The sequence below is a fragment of the Aspergillus aculeatus genome (genome assembly GCF_001890905.1).
Source record: "Aspergillus aculeatus ATCC 16872 unplaced genomic scaffold ASPACscaffold_4, whole genome shotgun sequence".
Classification (NCBI taxonomy): Eukaryota; Fungi; Ascomycota; class Eurotiomycetes; order Eurotiales; family Aspergillaceae; genus Aspergillus; species Aspergillus aculeatus.
Genome location: NW_017962979.1, coordinates 115,783 through 136,954, shown reverse-complemented (window position 1 = coordinate 136,954; position 21,172 = coordinate 115,783). Strand labels below are relative to the sequence as shown.

At 54.8% G+C, this 21,172-nt stretch overlaps 5 protein-coding genes across 5 annotated transcripts; 2 read left to right on the top strand and 3 right to left on the bottom strand.

Annotated features, from left to right (window-relative positions):
* Positions 1–262: 262 nt before the first annotated feature.
* ASPACDRAFT_114395 (spherulation-specific family 4 protein) lies at positions 263–1,836 on the bottom strand. The gene is made up of 3 exons (XM_020195795.1): positions 1,649–1,836; positions 1,037–1,391; positions 263–708 (listed from the first exon to the last, which is right to left on the bottom strand). The coding sequence occupies exons 1-3, from the start codon at positions 1,735–1,737 to the stop codon at positions 382–384; spliced, it is 771 nt and encodes a 256-aa protein (XP_020058215.1). The 5' UTR covers positions 1,738–1,836; the 3' UTR covers positions 263–381.
* Positions 1,837–2,331: 495 nt separating this feature from the next.
* On the bottom strand, positions 2,332–4,024 carry ASPACDRAFT_1853922 (spherulation-specific family 4 protein). Its single transcript, XM_020197339.1, has 3 exons — positions 3,597–4,024; positions 3,168–3,519; positions 2,332–3,020 (listed from the first exon to the last, which is right to left on the bottom strand). Exons 1-3 carry the CDS (start codon positions 3,800–3,802, stop codon positions 2,709–2,711), a joined length of 870 nt encoding a protein of 289 aa, XP_020058214.1. The 5' UTR covers positions 3,803–4,024; the 3' UTR covers positions 2,332–2,708.
* A 743-nt stretch (positions 4,025–4,767) lies between these two features.
* On the top strand, positions 4,768–13,651 carry ASPACDRAFT_25215 (glycosyltransferase family 4 protein; the record flags this gene model as incomplete). Its single annotated transcript, XM_020199310.1, has 8 exons — positions 4,768–4,839; positions 4,904–4,993; positions 5,058–7,883; positions 7,935–10,334; positions 10,394–12,158; positions 12,212–12,671; positions 12,737–12,947; positions 13,013–13,651. 8 exons carry the CDS (start codon positions 4,768–4,770, stop codon positions 13,649–13,651), a joined length of 8,463 nt encoding a protein of 2,820 aa, XP_020058213.1.
* A 556-nt stretch (positions 13,652–14,207) lies between these two features.
* ASPACDRAFT_24803 (M20 family metallo-hydrolase) lies at positions 14,208–15,753 on the bottom strand (the record flags this gene model as incomplete). The annotated part of the gene is made up of 4 exons (XM_020199292.1): positions 14,208–14,277; positions 14,343–15,161; positions 15,229–15,552; positions 15,599–15,753. The coding sequence occupies 4 exons, from the start codon at positions 15,751–15,753 to the stop codon at positions 14,208–14,210; spliced, it is 1,368 nt and encodes a 455-aa protein (XP_020058212.1).
* A 309-nt stretch (positions 15,754–16,062) lies between these two features.
* Positions 16,063–21,032, top strand: ASPACDRAFT_1879411 (uncharacterized protein). Its single transcript, XM_020198157.1, has 2 exons — positions 16,063–18,321; positions 18,834–21,032. Exons 1-2 carry the CDS (start codon positions 16,114–16,116, stop codon positions 20,604–20,606), a joined length of 3,981 nt encoding a protein of 1,326 aa, XP_020058211.1. The 5' UTR covers positions 16,063–16,113; the 3' UTR covers positions 20,607–21,032.
* Positions 21,033–21,172: the final 140 nt, after the last annotated feature.

The following is a 21,172-nucleotide window of genomic DNA, read 5'->3' as shown; positions in this document are numbered from 1 at the left end:
CGTGAGGTGTTCCTGCACTTCCATCAGGCAACATGGCGTGCTTCCCATGGATGTGGCGAAGAGATACATCGCTGTCCATCGTCATTACAGAGGACTTGGTTCTGCCAGATGGACCGTCTCTCTGACGGGCCGGATCAATGAGCCAAATTGATACATCCCGAAAGGGCTCCATCCGGCTCCACCAACGCTAAAGCTTGGACATCCAAGCTACGACATTTTGAGCGAAGCGAGTACTATATGGTTGAGGAAAAATACTGGCAATGGCGACTCATGGGCCATGGCTGGGAAATGCTGGGTCCCGCTGGTTTTTTTACTCCCTCGGATCTCCACTGGTTCATGTTTCAACTTTCTTCCTAGTAACTACCTAACTACATAGCTAATTTACTGGTCGGACTCGACCAACCGCAGGGCCTCCATCATCATTCCCCAGCTCTGAGGTCCAAAACGCTCGTAAAAATCACCTGCAATCTCGGTGACGAAGATGTAGGCAGCACGATGGCGCAAGTCCTGGACCAGGGACCGCACCTCGTCGCGTGGCACCTCACTAATCATGTAGCCGCATTGGACCCGAGGATAGTCAAATTGCGCATAATAGCGCTGCACCTCGTCGGAGCGATAACGAGGATAGGGCTCTTCGCAGACAAGGATGAGATCCGGGCTCGGATCGGCCAACTTAGGGTCAGGCGGCGTGCCCGGGTTGTGGACAACCTGTCAGGATGAAAGGATGGTAAGAAATTGGCTCGGAAACAACTAAGACTTATTCGTCTGGTTTCACTGATAAGACAAATGACAGTCCGTGATAAAGGACCGTGCCAATGCCACACGGGATGATAGTGTAGTGTAGTGACAGTAGTGTGGTGAGGTAGTGTAGGTGGTGAGGCGTAAGAGTACGGAAGTAGTTACTGTGTTTGTACCCGTTGTACGGTATCATGGATCCGTGATGTACTCCGTACATACAGGCAAACAAACGAGTACAGTACGAAGGGGACGGCAGAGAAACCAGAGTGGACGGAATGGAATGAGATGGGATGCTTACCAATCGATCCCGAAGGATGCCCTCCACGGATTTGACATACTCGTGCAGTGTCTGTAGATACTCGGCTCGCTCGGCAGTATGATGGTTAGGAGTCTCGTCGACCATAATGCCCCCTAGCCCTAGTCCTGGGCGCTCGTCGGTCGCCCAATGCGCATAGCGATCGATTTCCGCCAAGGTCTCGGGCAAAGGCTTTCGGCAATAGTCAATACGGATGTAACCGATTAGGTAAACATTCGGATAGCTGTTCAGACGGGCCACTTCGCGTGCATAATGCGGATCGGGAGAAGGTATACCCCCGGGGCCACTGTTGGGGTTGATGATCACCAGAAATTCCAGATCGGGATGGGTCTTAATCCTAGTGGTGATCGATGGTTAAGTTAGAGTGGGTAAATCATCCAAAGAAAACTCAACCTTGGCGGAGAAAATGAATTCCAGCCCCGATGATGCAGGAACCAAGAGAACAGCGAAAATACAACCAAGGAAAAACTAAACCCTTGGGATGGGGCCGCGGTGTTTAGGCGAAGGGTGTCATCAAAGTCAAAATAACGAGAAAAAGGAATCAAGACGAAAAAAAAAAAAAAAAAAAACCAAGAAGAAAACGGAGAACTTTACGCGTCAAAAAGTGGATCCCAGCTATTAGGCAATGGATAGATATACAAAGGTACCAGCACGCCAGCTTTGGGAAGGGGCGTGGATGACATGGTTGGCCGAGAGCGCAAGAGCGGGAGAAAGGAGGGTGCAGGATAAGGTGCAGGCACAGGAACAGAGGAGTAATCAGAGATGGCGGGAATAGGGGGGGGGGGGAGAGGGTAAGAAAATGATGATGATGATGATGATGATGCCGTGATAAACCAGGTTTATTTGTCAGTGTTCCTGGTTCAGCTTCTTATAACTAGGATGATTACCAAACTTCCAGGGAACGCGATTACGAGAAAGGAAGGAGAGACAGACTGAGGAACAGTACGGAGTACCAGGTGAGGGAGTTGGGGCTATTGAGAAATTAGGATCGTAGGAGATTAGGAGGATTTTCCAAGTCATTCAAGGATGGGGGAGAGAGACAACGTGGTTGAGGAAAAGAGAACCTTGGGAGGCTTGTGAAAAGCTTTCAGCCTACCTGTCAGCCAAGACTCGGCACTCAACTCCCAGGCAGCCACCAGAAAAATCATGACGATGACAAGACATGAGAATGAGATTATTAGTGAGTAAAACATTGAAAGAGGCCCGTGCTAGTGCGTCTCTAGTGCGCTTAGTCCTCATAGTCCGCATACTTAGTCAATTAGTCCGCAACGCTATCATGTTTTCCGTCGATTCCGTCGATATTGTTCCTGTCGTGCCTTGGGCCAGAACCTGCCAACCCACCACCTATCTACTCACTCAGTACTCGAGTAATCACGCTTCTCAGTCCTTCCTCCCCTCTCAGCAGCCCCCCCCACCACCCATCAACCACTTCAACTGACCAATTCAATTGCATCCAAGCTTTCCTACCCCCTGTCCACCATATCTCTCACCAATCATTAGTGACGACGCTTCCCGTTTCGTCTTCCCAAGGCTGTGGTGGGGCTCGCCTAGGGGCCGCCGGCCTACTCGTGGGTCGATCGACACAATTCGCTCTCTCACAGACTCACATTCTCTCACCCACGCTGCTCAGTGCGTGATTGCTTGGATCTATCAATCAACTCGGCATCAGGTCGATAATCGTGGGCCCCGCTGGGTCAAAACTCTCGTAGTAATCTTCCGTCAACGTCGTCAGGAACAAGTACTCGGCTTTAAGACTCAATTGGTCCACCAGGCTCCGCAGAGTACTGTTCCCCATCTCGGGGACCGAATGCAGCATGTAGCTGTACCCGGTACGGTCGGACGCCAGCGCATTGAGCTTGCCTTTCTGTGTGTGGTAATCATCGTACGAGCTCTCAAATACCACAGTGACGTCGGTTGTGTTGGAGTTATAGCGACTATCCGGAATGGTGCCGGGATTGTGGATAACCTGAGAAAAACCCAGGGTGTGGGACGTTAGCCGCTGGACCTGTCCGAGAAAACAAATGTGAAAAATAGAATCCAAAATCCTGGTTCCATCGATCCCAAAACCCCTCACCCCTCACCCCTTCCTCGTGCCTGGAATTCTTCTTCTTACCATTCGTTCCCCTTGCAGCCCCGTGGAATTCTTCACCACCGCGTTGATGGTGTTCATATACTCGACCTTGTCCGTCGAGTAAACGTAGGGCGCTTCATCGAAGAAAATCCCATCCATAGCTAAGTCAGCCGACTGGTTCGCCCACCCCGCATAGGTTGATACATCGGCCAACACCGAGGAGATGTTGCGGGTCGCGTATCCAGTGCGCACATATCCCACCCGGCGAACGTTCGCGTAGCTCGCGAGGCGTTCGACTTCGGTGCTATACGCCTCATCTGGATACGTGGTGTTCCCCGGTCCACTTGAGGGATTGATGATCACCGTGAAATTTAGATCAGGGCGTTCAGTGATTCTGGGGCGGAGGGTCAATGAGGGTCTAGGGTCTAGAAGAGGGGGAAGAAAAACGGAAGCAGACAGGCCACAACTCACTCCTTATACAGGGGACTCCAGGTGCTGCTGTTGGTAGGGTAGATGTACAAAGGGTACAGCACGTTGGTCTGCTTTGCGTGATGCTTCTTCCGGGTCAAAATGACGGCACATGGCACCACAATGACCACGATCACCACTACGGCCACGGCAATGGCAATGGCAATGCACCAGGGCCGCCGCGGGCGATTAAGATTTGGGCGAGGCATCCATGCACCAGCTAGCCAGAACCGTGGGGAAACGAAACGGAAGTACGGAGTAGTTTTTCAGGGAGCAGAAGGGAGATTGGGATTGGCTTCAGGGTTCGCAGGTGTGGTTTTCTTGGGGGTTGGGAGAGATGGCAGGCACACTGCGCAGGTTATAAAAACGGTGAAATCCAAATCCAGACCAGTTCGTGAGCGGCCTAGCCTAGGTTCCGACCTCAACATGGCGGAAGAAAATTTCTTTGTAGACGAGACTGCGATGGTGCTCGGCGTTACCTGTGCGGCGTTGGTGGTCATGGCATCCAAACATTCGACTGAGACATCCCATCGCCATCGCTCGATCGCAGTGGCTAGTATTCTTAGGTTCAACGACGTGACACCGGCACGCAATAAGGATGATAAGAGACCCGTAATTTTTGGTCGAGTCAGACATGCAGTCCACCTATTGCTAGCGTTCTTTTGGGGCCACTAGCCTGGCGCTGGAGGAGATTTGTTGGCAGCACGTCCTGGGAGTGGGAGGGAAAATAACTGGGTCCCCCAAGCCAGATGGAGTAGCAAAACGGATCACTCTCCAGAAAAAATAATAATAAATCATTTAAACAAGGAACCAAAAAAAAAAAAAAAAAAAAAAAAAACAGACCCTAGAAATGAAAATAAGATCCAGACAATATTACAGTACACTACAGCTTACATTCATTCATTCAAACAAGCCAGCCTTTAGATCCTTCTGGTTGCGGGCACGCCGCCGCCATAGATAGATAGCCATGTACCTGCTATAAATAGGGTAAATTAAAAGTATTAGAGAGGCTGACACTCCTCCCCTGGTACCTCGCGAGTGGGATACGTGGGCTGTAGTCGTCACATTCGTTTTAATCGGACTCCATCTAGAGTCGCCGCAGATAATAGTCCACGGTGCCCCCTTGTGGTGAGGAAAGGGTTTATGTCAGGCGCTTGACGCTGTTCCTATCACCATGGCAGGTCCCGAGTACCTGGGCCTCGATGCCGTAGGATGGAATCGCATGACATCGACCTGGTGGGATAAGGTGCGTTGTTGCTGGGATGATCGCGACGAGCCCTTGGTTCTCTTCCCTAACGTTGTTTGCGCAGGTCCTAGCATTCTGCTTACTAGCCACGATCGTTCTTGGTTCACTCTTTATTCTGGGTTACATTGTGTTAAAGCTCCATGGAATTTGGCAGGTATGTGTTTCTTCGCAATCTTCTAATACACTGATCCCGGGCCACCCTGCTCATCTTTCCTCAGAAACGTCATCAACTCTCCGAGGTACCAAGTGCCATTGTACGCTACTTCGATCAGCTGAAGACTGGAAAGTCTTCTGCACCCTTGTGCGAGAAATCGGCCAAACGCGACCTCAAATCTTTCGGTGTGTTCCTGGGGTATTTCTCGAACCCACCTACTCCAGCGGAGGCACAACTACTTTCGCAATGGGATGTTCTTGTCGTCGACCCCCTTCAACCGGGGGTCGCGAATGCCCTCACCGGCCATTGCACCTCTCCACATGTGCTCGGCCGGCTCGAAGTACAAAGCCTGGTGCAATCGGATGCGAGTCGCAGCAATGACGAAGTTATCCAAGCTCTGACCACGGTGGTGCAGACCCTGACAACGAAATTCCAGCGCCAACCGGGATCAACTGCTCCTTTCCACGGAGTGCTCCTAGCCGAGTTCCACGCTCACTTCCAGCCCGTCGTTCTGAACGAGCTCATCAAGTACATCAATGACCTGGGACTAGACGTCTGGCTCGAGCTGGCCCCGCCAGATTATCTTGGGGAGAAGCAATGCCGCGAGATCAACATGCAGCAGGTGCGGGGAATTGTCTATCGCAACGGAACCATCCTACCCGATGGAGACCGACGCAACTACTTCCAGATGGCGGAGATGCGGGCTGCGATGCGTGTGGTGGCGGCGCAAAAGGCTCGGGGAGATTCGACTCTAGCGATGTGGGACAGTGTCGATGATGGAGTGACAGTGTCGCACCATGTCATTGGGCGCACGTTCAAATGGTGCAACTACAACAGTGCAATGATCTACATCGGGCCTCGGGCAGGATTGACCAACGCGGAGATAGCCGTGGCTGAAACCGTTTTGCATGAACCTCTCGGTGCCATGATGTGGCTGAAGCGCGGCGAGGTGCTCGAAGCACATGACGTGTGGCGCAACAACAACAGAATCTCCATCTCCCCCACATCTTCTGGATCTTCTGGCAATGCATCTCCCCTCTTCGACGCGCTCGATTCCTTTATCCCTAATCTCAACACCAGATTGTCTCTGCAGCCCCCCTCAACTACCAGTCTTGCTCTTCCAAGTCCTGGTTTGTCCGTCAATGGTCTCGAATGCAGGGTTGCGGACGAAAATCCCCACATCGATCCTCTGTCGTTTTCCCCCGATGGCGTCACCTACAATGAACTCGGATGTTTTCATCTCGGCTTGGATTGTACCTCAGAAAACATCACCGATGTTCTCGAAACCCAGCGCCATCTGCGAGACTTGGACCTGCTCGAACGCCTCAAGCCGGAACAGCTTCGGGGATTCGCCGCTTCAATCCGCACTCTCCAGAAGGCACAGGATACCTATCCCGACCTCTCCGATGCCATCGCAGCCACTAAAGAGCTTGTTGACCTCCTGAGTGTCAGCAAAGGTGATGATAATGACCGCCTCCGAGTCTACGTTGGGCTGCACTCTGGCTTCCGCACGCGTCTGGGCACTCAGGTCTGGGGTTTGCTGGATCTCGATCCCCACATCGGTATGCTGAATCTTTACGTCAACGGCAAGACGCTGGACCGCACTGGAACCATTTTGCACGCCTATCTCTCCGGTCGCGGATTCACCCGCACCCAATGTCTGATTATGGAAATGGTCTTGGCCGCTGAGAACCAGTCTCTGTCCAAGGAATGGAATATGCCTCAACGGTGGGTCGAAGACATCGAACAGCTCACACCCGCTGAAAATCTTGCATGGCATCGGCGCTTGGCCGCATCTGAGGGCAGTGGCTCTTCCATGCTCTGTGCGAAGCTGCGGGCCTGCAGTGAGTACCAGCTCGTGGACGCGCCTTCTCACGCCCAGCGCCGAGCCTTGACCTCGAGCGCGTATCTCGATGAGGAGATCTCCGCTGCAGAACTCGTCGCCTCTCGGTTGGCATGGTACCAGGAACAAGGATGCTGGTCTTTAAATCCCGAGGTCGCCACAGCACTGTTCCTGGAGATTGATGCTCGGCTGCCTGAAGTCTTGGTTGACAACGAGGCGGATATCCTAGCAAGGCTTCAGGATGTGGCGCAGACCACTCTCCAGAAAGGTCAGATTGATGCGAGTGCGGACTTCTTCGCCCTTTGTATCTTCTGCGCCTTCCGTCGCCTGGCATTGAATGAGATCTACTTGGAAGTTCTGGACCGGAATCCCCTGCCGAATCAGGATGCAGTGCAGGCCTCGTGTTTTACCGAGATGTATGCCTGTGGTGCGCGCACTGACATGTACTTCGACACGACCCCTAAGCGACTGGGAAAGATTATCTGGAAATGGTACCGGGCATATTATCACAAGTACCAACCACCCCAGCGGGAGGAAGGCTTCACAGAGCTTCCCACAGCATACGCTTCCATGAATGTCGATCTTGATCCCAAAGGCGACCGAAATAATATTCCCTGGCATTATAGGTTCACGTTCTTGGGTATTTTTGCCGTTCCCGCGCTTATTGATGTCACAATGCTCACCACTGTCGGCCGTGGTCTTTACCTTACCACGTACATGAGCGACGTGGACAAGACGCTGGCCACCACCGCCCTGATGTGCGCCCTGCTTGTCTGTGGTGGCTTCGGCAGTTGGATCAGCTCTGGCGGTAGCTACTATCTCTACGCGATGGCCTTTCCTGCCATGAGCATGTTCGTCCTGACCCGGTTTGTTGCTGGTCTTGCGGTCGCTCTGGTTGGAGGCATCATTGCACTTATCGTTGTAGGTGTGGTCAAAGGGGGCGCAGCTGGAATTCTGTTCTTCCTATACTTCGTGATGCTATCAACGTATCTCATGACTCTTTCCGCGCTCTCAGTCTACCAGCTTCCAGGCTATTCCTTCCAATCGGTAAGTTCTCATCAAGCCGATAATGATGACGACTGTATCTAACATTTCCAGGGACGAACTGTGATTATGACGTGTATTCCGATCCTCTTCATTTCGCCCATCGTCACTTTATGGGTGCATCGCGATTCGGTCATCTATCTCTGCTTCCTTTTCCTGTTCCTAGGCTCGTTGCTGGTTGGCGCGCGGCGCATCATGGGTGAATGGAACAGCTGGTATCTCGACATTCCCACAGTGACCGACACCCAAATCGTCGAATGGTACTTGCAAAAATGCGTCCCCCCTAGCGAGAGTCAGAACGAGAAGGTCAGAGACTTCGGGTCGGATGCACGCCAGGCCTTATATGCTCGCGTCAAGAAAGAGCGACACCGCCACTTCTGGACCCGGAAGACAACCGATCCGTTTGTCGCAAAGCTCGCTGGCGGCTACTCAGCAACCGTCTTTCTTCTCGGCTGGTACTGCCGCTACTCTCGGACGAAGATGCCCTTGCCCTACAGCCCAACATGGAACTTGCAACTGAGAGCTGCAGTCGACACTATGGGCGAGATGCAGAAAGGTCTCAAGCTCCATAGCGCCTTTCTACACTGGCGTCATACGGGTGCAGACGTCTGGTGTGGTATCCTGTACTTTGTGGTGGCCCTTTCCGACAAGTGGAGTGCCCTCTTGACGGGCGAATCCATCGTGGGATTGTCCGCAGCAAACAGCGCTACATATCGACTCACTGTTGGTTTTGCGCTCGGCTACTACTTGCTAGGTGCAGTCATTCTTGACGCGGTCTCTCAGCCTCTCTGGATATCGGTCACCAAGCGCACGCCCCAGCCCGTCTCTTCGCTTGCTGGTCTTCGTGAGGTGTCCCTCACTGATGCCAACGCACGTCGGAGGTTGTATTGGAAGAACCTGATGAAGTTTTTCTTCCTCCACATTTGGGGTGTAGCGATCACGCTGGCCATCATGTGGACATTTGAAACTGCCAAAATCTCGGTCATAATGTTCCTGGCCTATGTTGGCTGCTACAGTGGTCTTCTCTGGTACCAATACAACCGGATCTTCAGCGGACCTCATGTAGCCCGAGGGCTAGCCATCAGCGCCCTGATCGGCTTAGTCGTTGGCATCATCCTTCATGAGGTCCTCCCTGCTTTTCAGTACAGCAGTGTTATTGGGCTGGGCAGTGGAACGTGGGCCTGCGCATTCTACACACTCTACAAAGCCGATATTGGCTTGTCGCTGTTCAAGAGTTCTCCCGAGGAGAAGAGTGTCGTCAAGATCAAGGACACTTCAGTCACCCACGGCTTCAGCTCCCTCGAACCTTTCCCTGCCCTGTCGCAGTCCACACTCTCTCAAATGTTTGACAACATTACGTTACTCTCGGACGAATTCCGGTACAAGCTTGACCCATCGACTCATCCAGGTGTAGAGGTCATGCAAATTCTGCACTCTGAAGACCCCAAAGCCGATCTTGTCCGGGCTGCATTCCCCGCTGCAACACATATTCTGAACCGCGCAGCACAGCTTTGGGAGAGTGGAGAGACGACAGTGGAGTTAGTCTCGGCTGCCCACTTGATCCAGCCTGAGCAGAAGGTTCGTGTTGTCTGTCGTCGTACCGGCGAGCGTCTCCATATTTATGTTGTTGTCGGCCCCGATCTTGTCGGCTATGACTGGGTCTCGGATATCCGACGCAACTGCCAGGCTATTGCGGAGGCTATCGTTCAAATGACTGCCGAGTTCCGCCTTGGTATGTCTCATGATCATGCAATGTTTGCTGAGCTTCTGGCTGTACATGGGCACGCTGGCCACGAATTGGTCCTTCCCGAAGGTGTCAAGCGTCAGCTCGAGAATAGTTCCGTGGAACGAACTCGCGTGCTGAACTACTCTTCCAAGACAATCCTCCGTCACTTGCTGCTTGGCGTTGACTGTGATATCGAATGGGATCTGTTGCCCCAGTATGCTCGATCGTTCCTGCTTCGCAGGTGCTTGGGGGAGCCATGTCGCGTTTCTTCCCAGCAACTCGATTGGCTCGAGGCCAGAGCGACTGCTGCAGAAACACTTCGACTTGAGGAGTATCTTGCTCGCTGGAACCTGGGTGTCACAGTAACAACCTCTGTCAAAAAATATGCAAAGACACTGGAGGCCCAACACCGGGGTCTTGAGCAAGAAGGCTTCCTCAGCAACAGATACGACAGGCCCATCCGGGACATCCTCGCATTGAATGCGGAAGAGTCGAACGTGGGGATGGGCGAGGCTTTCCGCATGTCACTTGCTCGGACGAAGCAAATCTGGAACGCATGCATTAAGTTCATGGTTATCGCTTTGGTTGCTGATCCCGAGTACCAACGAGAGCTTGATTTCATGCTTCGAGGACAGCCCCTGTTCTTCGCCTGGCCGGTCACTGTCATTCTCACTGCTGTGTGGCAATTCTGTAAGATGCTGCAGCGCATCATCATTCCACTCGTCCTGGTAAGACAAATTCATCTTGTCCAACAAAGGGGTTCAGTTATGATGCTAACATCCAATAGGTGCATGGGCGCGATAAGGTCTCCACCCTGTATCGAAACATGCAAGGTTGGAAGACTGTGATCTATCACAATCGTGTGGAAATGGAAGGCCTCAGCGGCGTGTCTACGGGCTTCTTCCGGACCGAATCGGACGGCACGTTCAAACTCTATCAATACACCGGAAAGCACGACCAGGAGCCTAGTGACTACAAGAGCCTGGTTGCCATCAACGAGTACAACGCCAAGCTATTGCTTCTGGGACGACAAGAGTATCGTGGTCAGGACCTGATCAACGAATTCAAATATGAGTATGCTCAGGACGGATCTAAGTCACGCTCCAAGTTGCCTATTCAACGGCAGTGTACCCAAGGCAAACTGGCAGGTCAGATCGTCCAATACGACAAGCGTGGATATATCACTTCCGGATCTGCCATGCGTGGGGTGAACCCGATGGAGTTCAAGTTCTACTACCGCAAGGGAGCCAAATTCGACGACGAACTTCTGCGCGCTGAGTATGAGTTGCCCCACATGAAGATCAAGGTTGCCTGGTGTATGCCGCCGCCTCATCGTCCTGAACGGCTGGATAAGTGGATCCCATATCCTCGCGTGACAGATGCCACGTACGTTCAAGGCGACGACAAGCATAGAGCTACATGGACGTATGATCACAAGTTCCACCCTATAATTGCTACAACGATGAACGGGGAGGACGTTGTTACCCCGGCCATGATTCACGAGGATTGGTTCCATGTTTTGGAGAAACCGACCAGGTGCAGCTTCGTCGACGACAACCCGCTTCTCTCTTTCTCCTCCGTGAAGGTGAACCTCGCCTCGCGTCTGCTCGGAACTAACGTCAAGAAGTATCCCATCCCTACCTCTCGCGCTCGTACACATCTCTGGAAATCCTGGAAAGCGAGCAAAGAATTCGATGCTATCACCGCGCGTTGGCTGGATGAGATCTTGTTGCGTGCTGACCGTGTCCTCAAGCCCTACTGGCGCAACCGTGACTGGGGTCGGCTGGAAGTGGCCGGCGATTACCTTGAGGCACGGGCCGATACGGTGCTGGCGCGTGTCGATATCGATCCGGAGATCAGCTCGTGGACCCCTATCGCCTTCAAGATTGCGGATTTATCGAGTTTCGGTGTGGGCGGAGAGTCTCGTATCAACACCCGAACTCTGTCTACGCAGATGCAGGACACTGACACGGAGCTTCATGTTCTCGCCATGGATACCGGCACATGGCCCAATGAGCCAGGCGGTGTGTCCGCCTGTAGGCGAGATATGGTGAACGACCTGAAGGGGATCCGCTGGCACATTCTTGCCGAAGCCGCCAACGACTTTGGTGTGCCGAGATTCCAGATCGAGCGAAACGTGCAGTCCCTGACGGTCTTGCCGCAATGGGGTCTTGACTTCTTGAACCCGACGCACGGCATGTTCCAGAACTACCTTGATTCCGAAGTGGTCCAGAAAATCCATGACACCAAGGTTGCGGACATCGAGCGCAACTTCATTCCTATTCTCGCCAGCCTGGTTCGGTGTGCCCGGACCATCAACAAGACACGTGCACATGTGGAAGAAGCCACCAAAGCCTTGGTGGATCTGAACACCTACTTTGAATCTTCGCGCAACTGGAACGATGTCTGGATGAGTGACACCGTCAAGCGCGCCTGGCGCGAGCTCTGGCTGACTGAGGAAATGGACGGCGCCATCCCCGTCTCCCAATGGTGGCACGCCGAATTGCCGACTCTACAACAGCTTGACACAGCCCTCGACATGTGGCACCGCTGTAAGTAGCCTTCTGGCTGTCCTCGAAGGCACAGATCACTAACCATCTTCTAGATCTCTTCATCTTCTCCGTCCCGGTGCCCGACCGTATTCCGGACGTGTTCCAAGCATCGCACCATTTCACGGGTGCCAACTACGGTGTGCTCTGCAAGGTCAAGCGCAAGTGTGCACTCCATGTTTGGGATCACTGCGTCAGTTTCCGTGAGATGACGACCTTCCTCTCCGCGGCTGTGTCGTTCGACTCAACCTTCGTCAATTCCACCCTCATCTCTCTCGGCCATCTGTCCTGCGTTCTCATCGAACACCATGCGGATGTTGTCCTCCCTTGTGCGGAGTACTTCAACCCCGGATGGGAGATCGAGCTGGGAACGTGTGAGGGTGTCTTGGAGCATCGCCGGGCCTTTGCACGCAAGATCGATCCGGTGGTCAACGGTATCACGAACATGGAGAGGTACAAGCCCATCGAGAAGATCAAGACAGAGACACCCACGGTGGTCATGTTGTCGCATATTCGGTTAGTCTTCCTTCCATGGGTCTGGCACTAAAGATCGGAGGGGATCATGCTAACGCGACACACAGTTACGTCAAGGATATCAAGACGGCCATCATGGCCACGGACTTGATTGTCAACCAATGGGGCTTCAAGGACTATCGCCTGCACATCTACGGAGATATGGAGCGTGCGCCAGGCTACGCTTCGGAATGTCAAGAAGTCATTGCATCGAAGTCCCTGCGTGACCACGTCGTGTTGAAGGGTCTGGGCAAGCCAGATGTGGTGTTACAGGATGCTGTGAGTATCTTCCCTTTTGCGTAATCTTTTTTACCCCCCACGACATCACTAACCGTCCGCCCCAGTGGCTGTTCATGAACTCGTCCACCTCGGAAGGTCTACCGCTCGCCATGGGTGAAGCCGCCCTCACCGGCGCGCCCGTGGTGTGTACCGACGTCGGCGCGTCGTTCTGTGTGGTCGTCAACCGCGAGACCGGCAAGCGATTCAGCGAGGTCGTTCCCCCGAACGACGCCTTCTCCCTGGCGTCCGCCCAGATCCGCGTGATGGCCCTGCTCGGCGAATGGAGCCAGTTCGCCGGCGACCCGGAGGGCTTTGTGCCCCCGACGCTGGGCCTGCGCCCGTCCCCCGAGGAAGTGCAGGCGATCTCGCAGCGCATGTACGCCAAGCAGGAGGAGCGCCGTCAGTTCGGCATGCAGGGTCGCGACAACGTCCTGGCCAGCTTCTCCAGCCACCGGTACCTCCGCGAACACGAGCAGATGCTGTGGCTGGGCAAGTACCAGAGTCTCAGCTACTTCGTGCACGGCCCGGCCTCGATGAGCGGCTCGTCCAGTGGCTTCTTCAAGGAGACCAAGGGCCGCGTGACCGTCGAACAGGTCGGGGATGCCCTGCTGCCGCCCACGCCCCCGTGGATGGGCGGTTCCCGGCGGACTCGCGGCAAACGCTTTGAGAGGTTCAGTTCGACTAGCACGCAGTCCCTCGCTTAGGCGGGGGGGTTTTTTTTAGGGTTGGGTTGCATTGCATTGCATCAAGGTGGATGGATCTCATGATTGCACTTGCTTTAGTTGTGGAGATTTGTAAATACCGACCATCTACACGGTTCTAGTCTTAATTGGCATAATCATAATTTACGATTGGGTATTTACAGAAACCCTCGTGACGAGAAACTGGCTGTCTTTCCTGGTATTGAACACGTTATCGGAGACTTGGAAGCGGGGGCAGAGTCAGTAATTACACCATCGGTTGGAATATGAGCTCCGTAGGGCCGAGTGGCTAGTTGCTTATGTATGTGACACCGTCGCTTATCAATTAGCCGTGCCCCTTTGACTGTCTCTTACTCGTCTTGATTCTGCCTGCCCAAGATCCTGATACGAGGACTGGGTGGCAGATATTGCATGGCCTCCGAGTTGCGTACCAAAGTCCGACGGGCTGGTCGATTGATTCTCAAGCCTGCGATGGCCAGGTGCGCCGTAGCTTGACTACCCACATTAGGTGGGGATCAGGGCGAGTTGACCAGTTCTATTTCTCTCCCAAGTCTGCGGTCTAGTCGAGCTTGCTCCTCATGCGATCGTAGTTCACGACTGACTCCAGCAGCGTTTGCGTTCCCAGGGCACTGCAGGGTATCAGTTACGTCCGACCTGCCCGAAACACAGAAGATTCTCAGCAACCAGCACTTACCAGTCCTCAGGTTTGCAGTACTCCTCCGGATGATGGCTGACGCCCTCCTTACAGGGCACGAAAATCATGGCCGTGGGGCAGTGTCGGCTCGTGTAGACGCTGTCATGGCCGGCGCCGCTGGTGATCTCCAGCCAGCCGTCGGCGCCGACGAGCTGCGTCGCCGCCTTCTTGACGGCCGTCAGACAGTGAGCATCGAACTGCACGGCGGGCGAATCGGTATCCAACGTCCACTCGAAAGCGACGCCCTTGCCGTCCTCGCGCGCGATCTCGTTGAAGGCGGCCAGGCATTCGTCCTGCACGGCGTGCACGACGCGGTCGCGCGGGTGCCGGATGTCCAGCGTGAAGGTCACCTCCGCGGCGACGGTGTTCGTGGACGAGGTCGGCGGCAGCTTCAACACCCCTGTCGACGCGAGCGCCCCGTGTCGCCGGGCTACGGCGTTCGACGCCGCGATCATCTTCGCCGCCGCGAGGACCGGGTCGCGCCGCGCGCTGAGCGGCGTCGTGCCCGTGTGTGCGTCGCGGCCGGCCACCTTGATCGTCAGCCACCGGTATCCCTGCGCTCCGGTCACGGCTCCGATCTTCCGATTGGCTTCCTCCAGGATGGGGCCCTGTTCGATGTGCAGCTCGAAGTGCGCCCCCAGTGGATAGCCCCTGGGCGAACAGGGGGTGTCGCCCAGGAAGCCGTGGCGCTCCAACTCGGAGCGCAGTGTCACGGCTGGGTCGAAGATATCCGCCAGTTTCCAGGCGTTTTGAATGGGGATCTCGCCGGCCCAGACGCCGGAGGAGCACATGGATTTTGGGAATCGGGCCCCCTCCTCGCTGTGATGCGTTAGATCTCGTCATGTTGTGGGGAGCGGCATCAGTTGATGTGCTGTGCTGTACTTACTTGGTCCAGTTCACCAGTCCGATGTCGAATTGGGTTTGGTAGCCGTGGTCTGTCATCGTGCGCAGCACCTCTAACGCAGCGATGACGCCCAGAATGCCATCGTACCGGCCCCCGCGCGGTTGCGTGTCGAGATGACTGCCCATTGCCGTCATGGGCGCCGGGGATTTGAGAGACCCGCGTCGTCGTGCGAACATGTTGCCCATCTGGTCGATGGTGACGGTGCAGCCCAGCTTCTCGGCTTCGTCCAGCAGCCACCGGCGGACTCGGGCGTCGTCATCTGTCAGGCATAATCGGTTCATGCCGGTTTCCGTGGGGCAGCTATCACTGTGTCAGAAATGCTCATACTCGAAAGGTTTGTTATAATACTCACTCGCCATATCGATGAGCTGCACCCCATTGGCAGGTGTGATGGAGAGTTTCCAGCAGGCGATCGGAATTGATCTTCAAGCCGGAACCGGCGTGCGAAGACAGCTGCCGCCGGAAGCTCGTCGCGGTCAACCCCCGAGAAAATGAGGGCTTGAACATGATCTTGTTGGGTCTGAGCGACGGCGTATAGGGTCTTAATTTGACAATGCCGACAATGGTCAATTCGATGGGGAGTTTGGTGGAGGCTGGAGGGCTTCAAATATTGGAAGCTGGTCGCCGACCGTGGAACAATTGCGCCTTCCCGCGACCGGCGCCTTCTTGCGACAATCCGCTTCTCCTCCACATAATACCCACACAAATGGTCTTCTTTCCAATGGAGCCGAAGGGTTTAATGCCGAGATGCACATGTTGTCAAAAGGCGCAGTAGCCGCCAGCCGGACCGAAGCATTTATTCATAAGCCAACAACCGCCGCCTCGCATCAACCCCCGAACGAACCCTTGCAACTGCACATTATCAATATGGCACCTCAACGGCGATCCATCTACATCAACTCTGCTCCTTCGACGATAGTGTCGCCGCCCGTGGCCCAAGTCCGGGCTTTTCATGAGCAGTTCCCTGGATACCAGGCCAGTCCTCTGGTGCCCTTGCCCGAAGTCGCGCAGGAACTCGGCGTCCGTGCAGTGTATGTCAAACAAGAAAACAATCGTTATGGCCTACCATCCTTCAAAGTTTTGGGAGCCTCATGGGCCATTTACCGGGCGCTTCTGGCACTGCTCGACCTCCCCCTTGAGACGTCCTTAGACACCCTGACGGAGCGCATCCGGGAGGGCGAGCCTTTCACGTTGATGGCCGCCACGGAAGGAAACCACGGTCGCGCAGTGGCCTGGGTGGCTCGTCAACTATCGCTACAGGCACGCATCTATGTCCCTCGCACGATGGTCGCGTACACCCAGGAAATGATCCGGTCGGAGGGTGCGGATGTTATCGTGGCCGATGGGGACTATGACTATGCCGTGCTGGAGGCCGCCAAGGCATCGCAAGCGACGAAGAACGCAATCCTAGTACAAGACACGGCTTTTGAAGGCTATGAGGAGATCCCTGCCTGGATCGTGGAGGGCTACTCCACGTTGATGCACGAGGTAGATGTGCAGCTACAGGCGCTGGGTCAGCAAAATACCCTGGTCGTTTCGCCTGCGGGCGTCGGATCGCTGGCCCAAGCGGTCGCGATTTATTCTAAGTCGCGCACAAGCCCGGCGACATTTGTGGCTGTCGAGCCGGATACTGCTGCTTGTCTGAACCTGAGTCTCAAAACAGGACAGTCGACCTCGATCGTCACTAGTCCCAGTATCATGGCCGGTATGAACTGCGGCACGGTGTCCTCCGCCGCCTGGCCGGTTTTGCAGAAACTTGTCGACGCCAGTGTCACGATTTCGGATTATGAGAGCCACTGCGCCGTTCAGTACCTTGCGTCAAACGGGGTAGACTCGGGTCCATGCGGTGCGGCCAGTTTAGCAGCTATTTGGCGTCTCAAAGCAGAGCACGATTCTCCCACGTACTTTTCTCCGGACTCGGTGATTGTATTGCTGAGCACTGAGGGTCGTCGTCCATACCAGGTCCCGGAAGATGTCTCGTCAGATGACCCGATTGTGTTGACCCAGACCCTTACACGAATTGACTCCTCCAACCCAACATTGTCCAAGGCCAAGGGAGCGGGCGAGACAGATATCGTCAACTACCTATCGGCGTGGTTTGCGCATCGTGGCATCGAGCATCATCGCGTGGAAACCAAGCCCGGCCGTCCTTCTGTGGTCGGCGTCGTCAGGGGAACCGGAGGGGGGAAGTCTCTGATGTTCAACGGCCACGTGGATACCGTGACCTTGAGCACGTATGAAGGCAACGGACTGAGTGGGCATCTTGGCGAGAAGGATGGCAGACAGGCGATCTTCGGTCGGGGGACGCTTGACATGAAAGCCGGAGTCGCCGCAGGACTGTCTGCATTGGCGAGCGCTCAGCGATCGAGGCTTGCCGGGGATGTGATCGTCACTGCTGTGGCGGATGAGGAGGATGCCTCGCAAGGCACGATGGATGTGATCGAAGCTGGATGGAAAGCCGACGGGGCGGTGGTGCTGGAGCCCACTAACCTGAGGCTAGCACATGCTCATAAGGGATTTGTCTGGGTAGAGCTGGAAGTCCAAGGATGCGCAGCCCATGGCTCGAACCCCGCGGCCGGTGTTGATGCGATTATGAATATGGGTTTGTTATTGCAGGCCTTGAAGCAGTATCAGCAGCAGTTACCAGTTAACGAGGTACTTGGTCAGGCATCGCTGCACTGTGGAGTGATCAATGGTGGGGATGAGGTATCCTCATATCCTGCCAGCTGTTCATTGACCGTCGAGTTCCGGACTGTGCCCGCACAGACAGAGGAGATCATTCTGGATGAGTTGCGAGGCCTGCTCACTCGGATCCACAGGCAGAACGTCGAATTCCAGTTTAGCGAGCCTCGTATCACTTTCTCGCGGCCGTGCCAGTACCTCCCTGAGAGTCATCCCCTCGTGCAGCAAATGGTTAAGATCAGCAACAAGGTTCTTGAAGAGCCTGTACCCGTGGTCAGTGTGCCATTTTGGTGCGATGCTGCCCTTCTAACACAAGCCGGAATTCCTAGTATTGTCTTGGGTCCGGCTGGCGAAGGATTGCATGCCAAAGAAGAATGGGTAGAGGTGAACAGTGTGCGACAACTGACAGAGATGCTTGAGAGGTTGAGTAGGGAATTTTGCCAATGAGCTTGAATGTATCATAGACTATTTAGGGATGAGTCCTCGAATGTAGACAATTGCATTGGATTTGGTGTTGTTTACATTAAGGAACGGAAGAAGTAGTTGAAGGCCAACTATGAACCAATGCCTGAGGCCTCCAAGACCAGGCAAGAGACGGTGCATGGATTAGTCAGCTCTTCATAGCGGGCGGGGGCGACAGCGGGGCAATTGACAGTGGGGTGCCCCTAGCCACTTGCAGCAAGCGGTGAGTGTAACACCGCCTTAATCTGCCTTTCTCTCTCTCTCTCTCTCTCTTCCTCTCTCACTCCTCTTCTTTAATTGATTTATTTCCAACCTCGTCGCGTCTCGTTCCTATCGATCGAGACCGATACTTTCTCTAGATGTAATCTCCTCTGCTCGCTTGGCATTCTGCGATGGATGATTCCTCCCCGTTCGATGACCCGCTTCTGTCTCCATCCTTCGAGAGCCTTCTCGATGAGACCAACCATTTCATTGATCAGTCACCGGGCTCAGGCGCATCGTCCTGGAATATCGCTCCTTCACTAGAAACCAGTAATGGCTTCTTGGAATGGGAGCCGCTGTCAGACAATGCAGCGTCTTTCGCACTTCCCATCGATTACTCATCGTTCGACTACCCTGTGCAGCAAACCGAGCTACCTGACGTCCTCTCCACCGACAATCTCTCGCAACACGATACATTTGCGTCTTTTGACTACTCACTTGCAGCAGATCCTTCCCTCCCAGCTCATTCAAATCGTCTTGATGAGGACTTCGTCAGTGTCTCCCAGTGGCTGGATGGTGCCTATCGACCCCCCGTGCCTTGCAGCTACTGCCAACGCCACCGACTACAATGTCTAATCCTGCGCACCACTTCCGCGAACCCAAACCCGGTCACCTCGTGCTCCAGCTGTGTCGCGCTCTACCGGGAGTGCAGCCTCGCACAAGGCGAGAAGCGCCAGGCTGCAGGATTCGAAACCATCTCCCCAGTGTTCGGTCATCTGCACGGCCTCGCGGAAGAGCACGACGGAGGAATCGCCCCCTCAGAGCCCGGATTCGAAGCATCCGCAAGACAGACGGACCATGCTCTTCAGGCTGAGACGCAAGCGAGGCCGCGCTTCTCACGCAAGGGGGCCAAAATTCTGCGCGACTGGTTCAATCGCAATCAGCACTCCCCCTACCCGACCGATGAACAACGCGCCGAGTTCGCCAGTCAGACCGGCTTCACCGAGCGACAGATCTCAAATTGGTTTGCCAATGCCCGCCGACGCCGGAAGATGGCGTTCCGCACCCCGCGGCCTAACCCCGCCACTCCCTCACCTCGTGGCAGCTCCCCAATGCCTACTTCGAGGTACACGTCTTTGACGCCTATGGAGCGATGGCAGAAGTCTCCTCCCGACCAAGACCCAGTCCCCCCAGCCGTCATTCAGAAAGCCATCGCCACTTCGAGCCTTCCCCCAGCAGCAGAAGGTGGCCTCAGCCGAAGCGAGCGCGTAGAGGCGAGTCATCGCGGGGACGGCCATGCTTACTCGGTCTCGAGTGTGGAGAGCGGACAGTTCGAGAGTGCGCGATCTCAAGCATCGTCCGACACGGCATCCTCAGCGGCTTGGAGCTACAACTCGGATGATCATTTCCCATTCCCGCTGTCCGATAGCCGTCGACGCCGGCACTATTTTCGACGCAGGCCCTCATCCACCCACTCACTCGGCGACCTTCAATACCAATGCACGTTTTGCTCCCGATCCTTCAAGAAAAAGCACGACTGGTGCCGCCATGAGTCAAGTATGCACCTTTGTCTTGAGTCGTGGTTCTGCACTGTTGATACCACTCCACCTGATAATCTAGAGCCAGTGGAATGTGAGTTTTGCGAAACTCCACGGCCCTCGCCTGCGCACCTAGAGTCGCACGAATTCGACGTCTGCGCGGATCGACCGCCGAGCGAGCGAACATTCGCGCGCAAAGACCACCTGATCCAGCATCTCCGGAAGTTCCACCGGTGCACAAAGGTGCCCGCAGCGAGGGTCCAGGGGTGTCGCTCCACTCGCACCGCGGTGACGAGTCGGTGTGGGTTCTGCGATGCGGAGATGCAGAGTTGGACCGAGCGGGCGGATCATCTGGCGGACCATTTCAAGAAGGGCCTGCGAATGGATCAGTGGACGGGTGGGTGGGGACTGGATCGTACATCGCTGGCGATGTTGAGAGATGCTACTTTACCGGCTCAACGCTCATCCGGGTCGTGACAACCATGTCCTGGAGTGGGGATATTCTGCGACATTCGCACCCTTCTACCAGTGTCTCCACAGAAATCACCGATAGGCCGGTGTACTATCCCAGCCAGTAGTGTTTAGATCATGATGTGTCACGAACGCATCGCGGGCCATTCGAGCTCTCAAAAGCGATGCCAGATCCATGAGTGACTCTCCACGGGCCTCCGATTAGCTGTAGCAGCAGCGCAGCGCCCTGCATCCTCCGCTCAGTCGACACCACTGGAACAAGGATCTTTTCGGACGTAAAGCCTAGACACTCTTGTTGGACGAGTGCGAATCTATTTACTCGTCAGCTAGATGATCGGTGCGTGAGGTTCGTCCCTTGCCATCATGGTCTATCCATCTATAGACAGTAAATATATATATAATTGAAACGATGCTTGTCATTCAGTCACTCGGCATGTTTACCTTCTATCCCGGCATGTGACCGCATAATCTACCTCATTGGACCATATTCGGTCACAGTTGATATGTCCTGTACAGTACAACAAAAAGTCCCACGCAACCACTCTCCCCACCAAAAAGCTCAGACATCGCTC

Bases quoted from the DNA above. Each gene is read 5' to 3' on its own strand.
- ASPACDRAFT_1853922 (XM_020197339.1), bottom strand. From the start codon at position 3,802: ATGCCTCGCCCAAATCTTAATCGCCCGCGGCGGCCCTGGTGCATTGCC. The intron at 3,520-3,596 runs GTGAGTTGTGGC...CCTCCGCCCCAG, and splicing joins TGGAGTCCCCTGTATAAGGA to AATCACTGAACGCCCTGATC. The intron at 3,021-3,167 runs GTAAGAAGAAGA...GGTTTTTCTCAG, and splicing joins GGCTGCAAGGGGAACGAATG to GTTATCCACAATCCCGGCAC.
- ASPACDRAFT_1879411 (XM_020198157.1), top strand. From the start codon at position 16,114: ATGGCACCTCAACGGCGATCCATCTACATCAACTCTGCTCCTTCGACG. The intron at 18,322-18,833 runs GTGCGACAACTG...CCATCCTTCGAG, and splicing joins AATGGGTAGAGGTGAACAGT to AGCCTTCTCGATGAGACCAA.
- ASPACDRAFT_114395 (XM_020195795.1), bottom strand. From the start codon at position 1,737: ATGTCATCCACGCCCCTTCCCAAAGCTGGCGTGCTGGTACCTTTGTAT. The intron at 1,392-1,648 runs GTAAAGTTCTCC...GATCACCACTAG, and splicing joins TGGGATCCACTTTTTGACGC to GATTAAGACCCATCCCGATC. The intron at 709-1,036 runs GTAAGCATCCCA...TCATCCTGACAG, and splicing joins GCATCCTTCGGGATCGATTG to GTTGTCCACAACCCGGGCAC.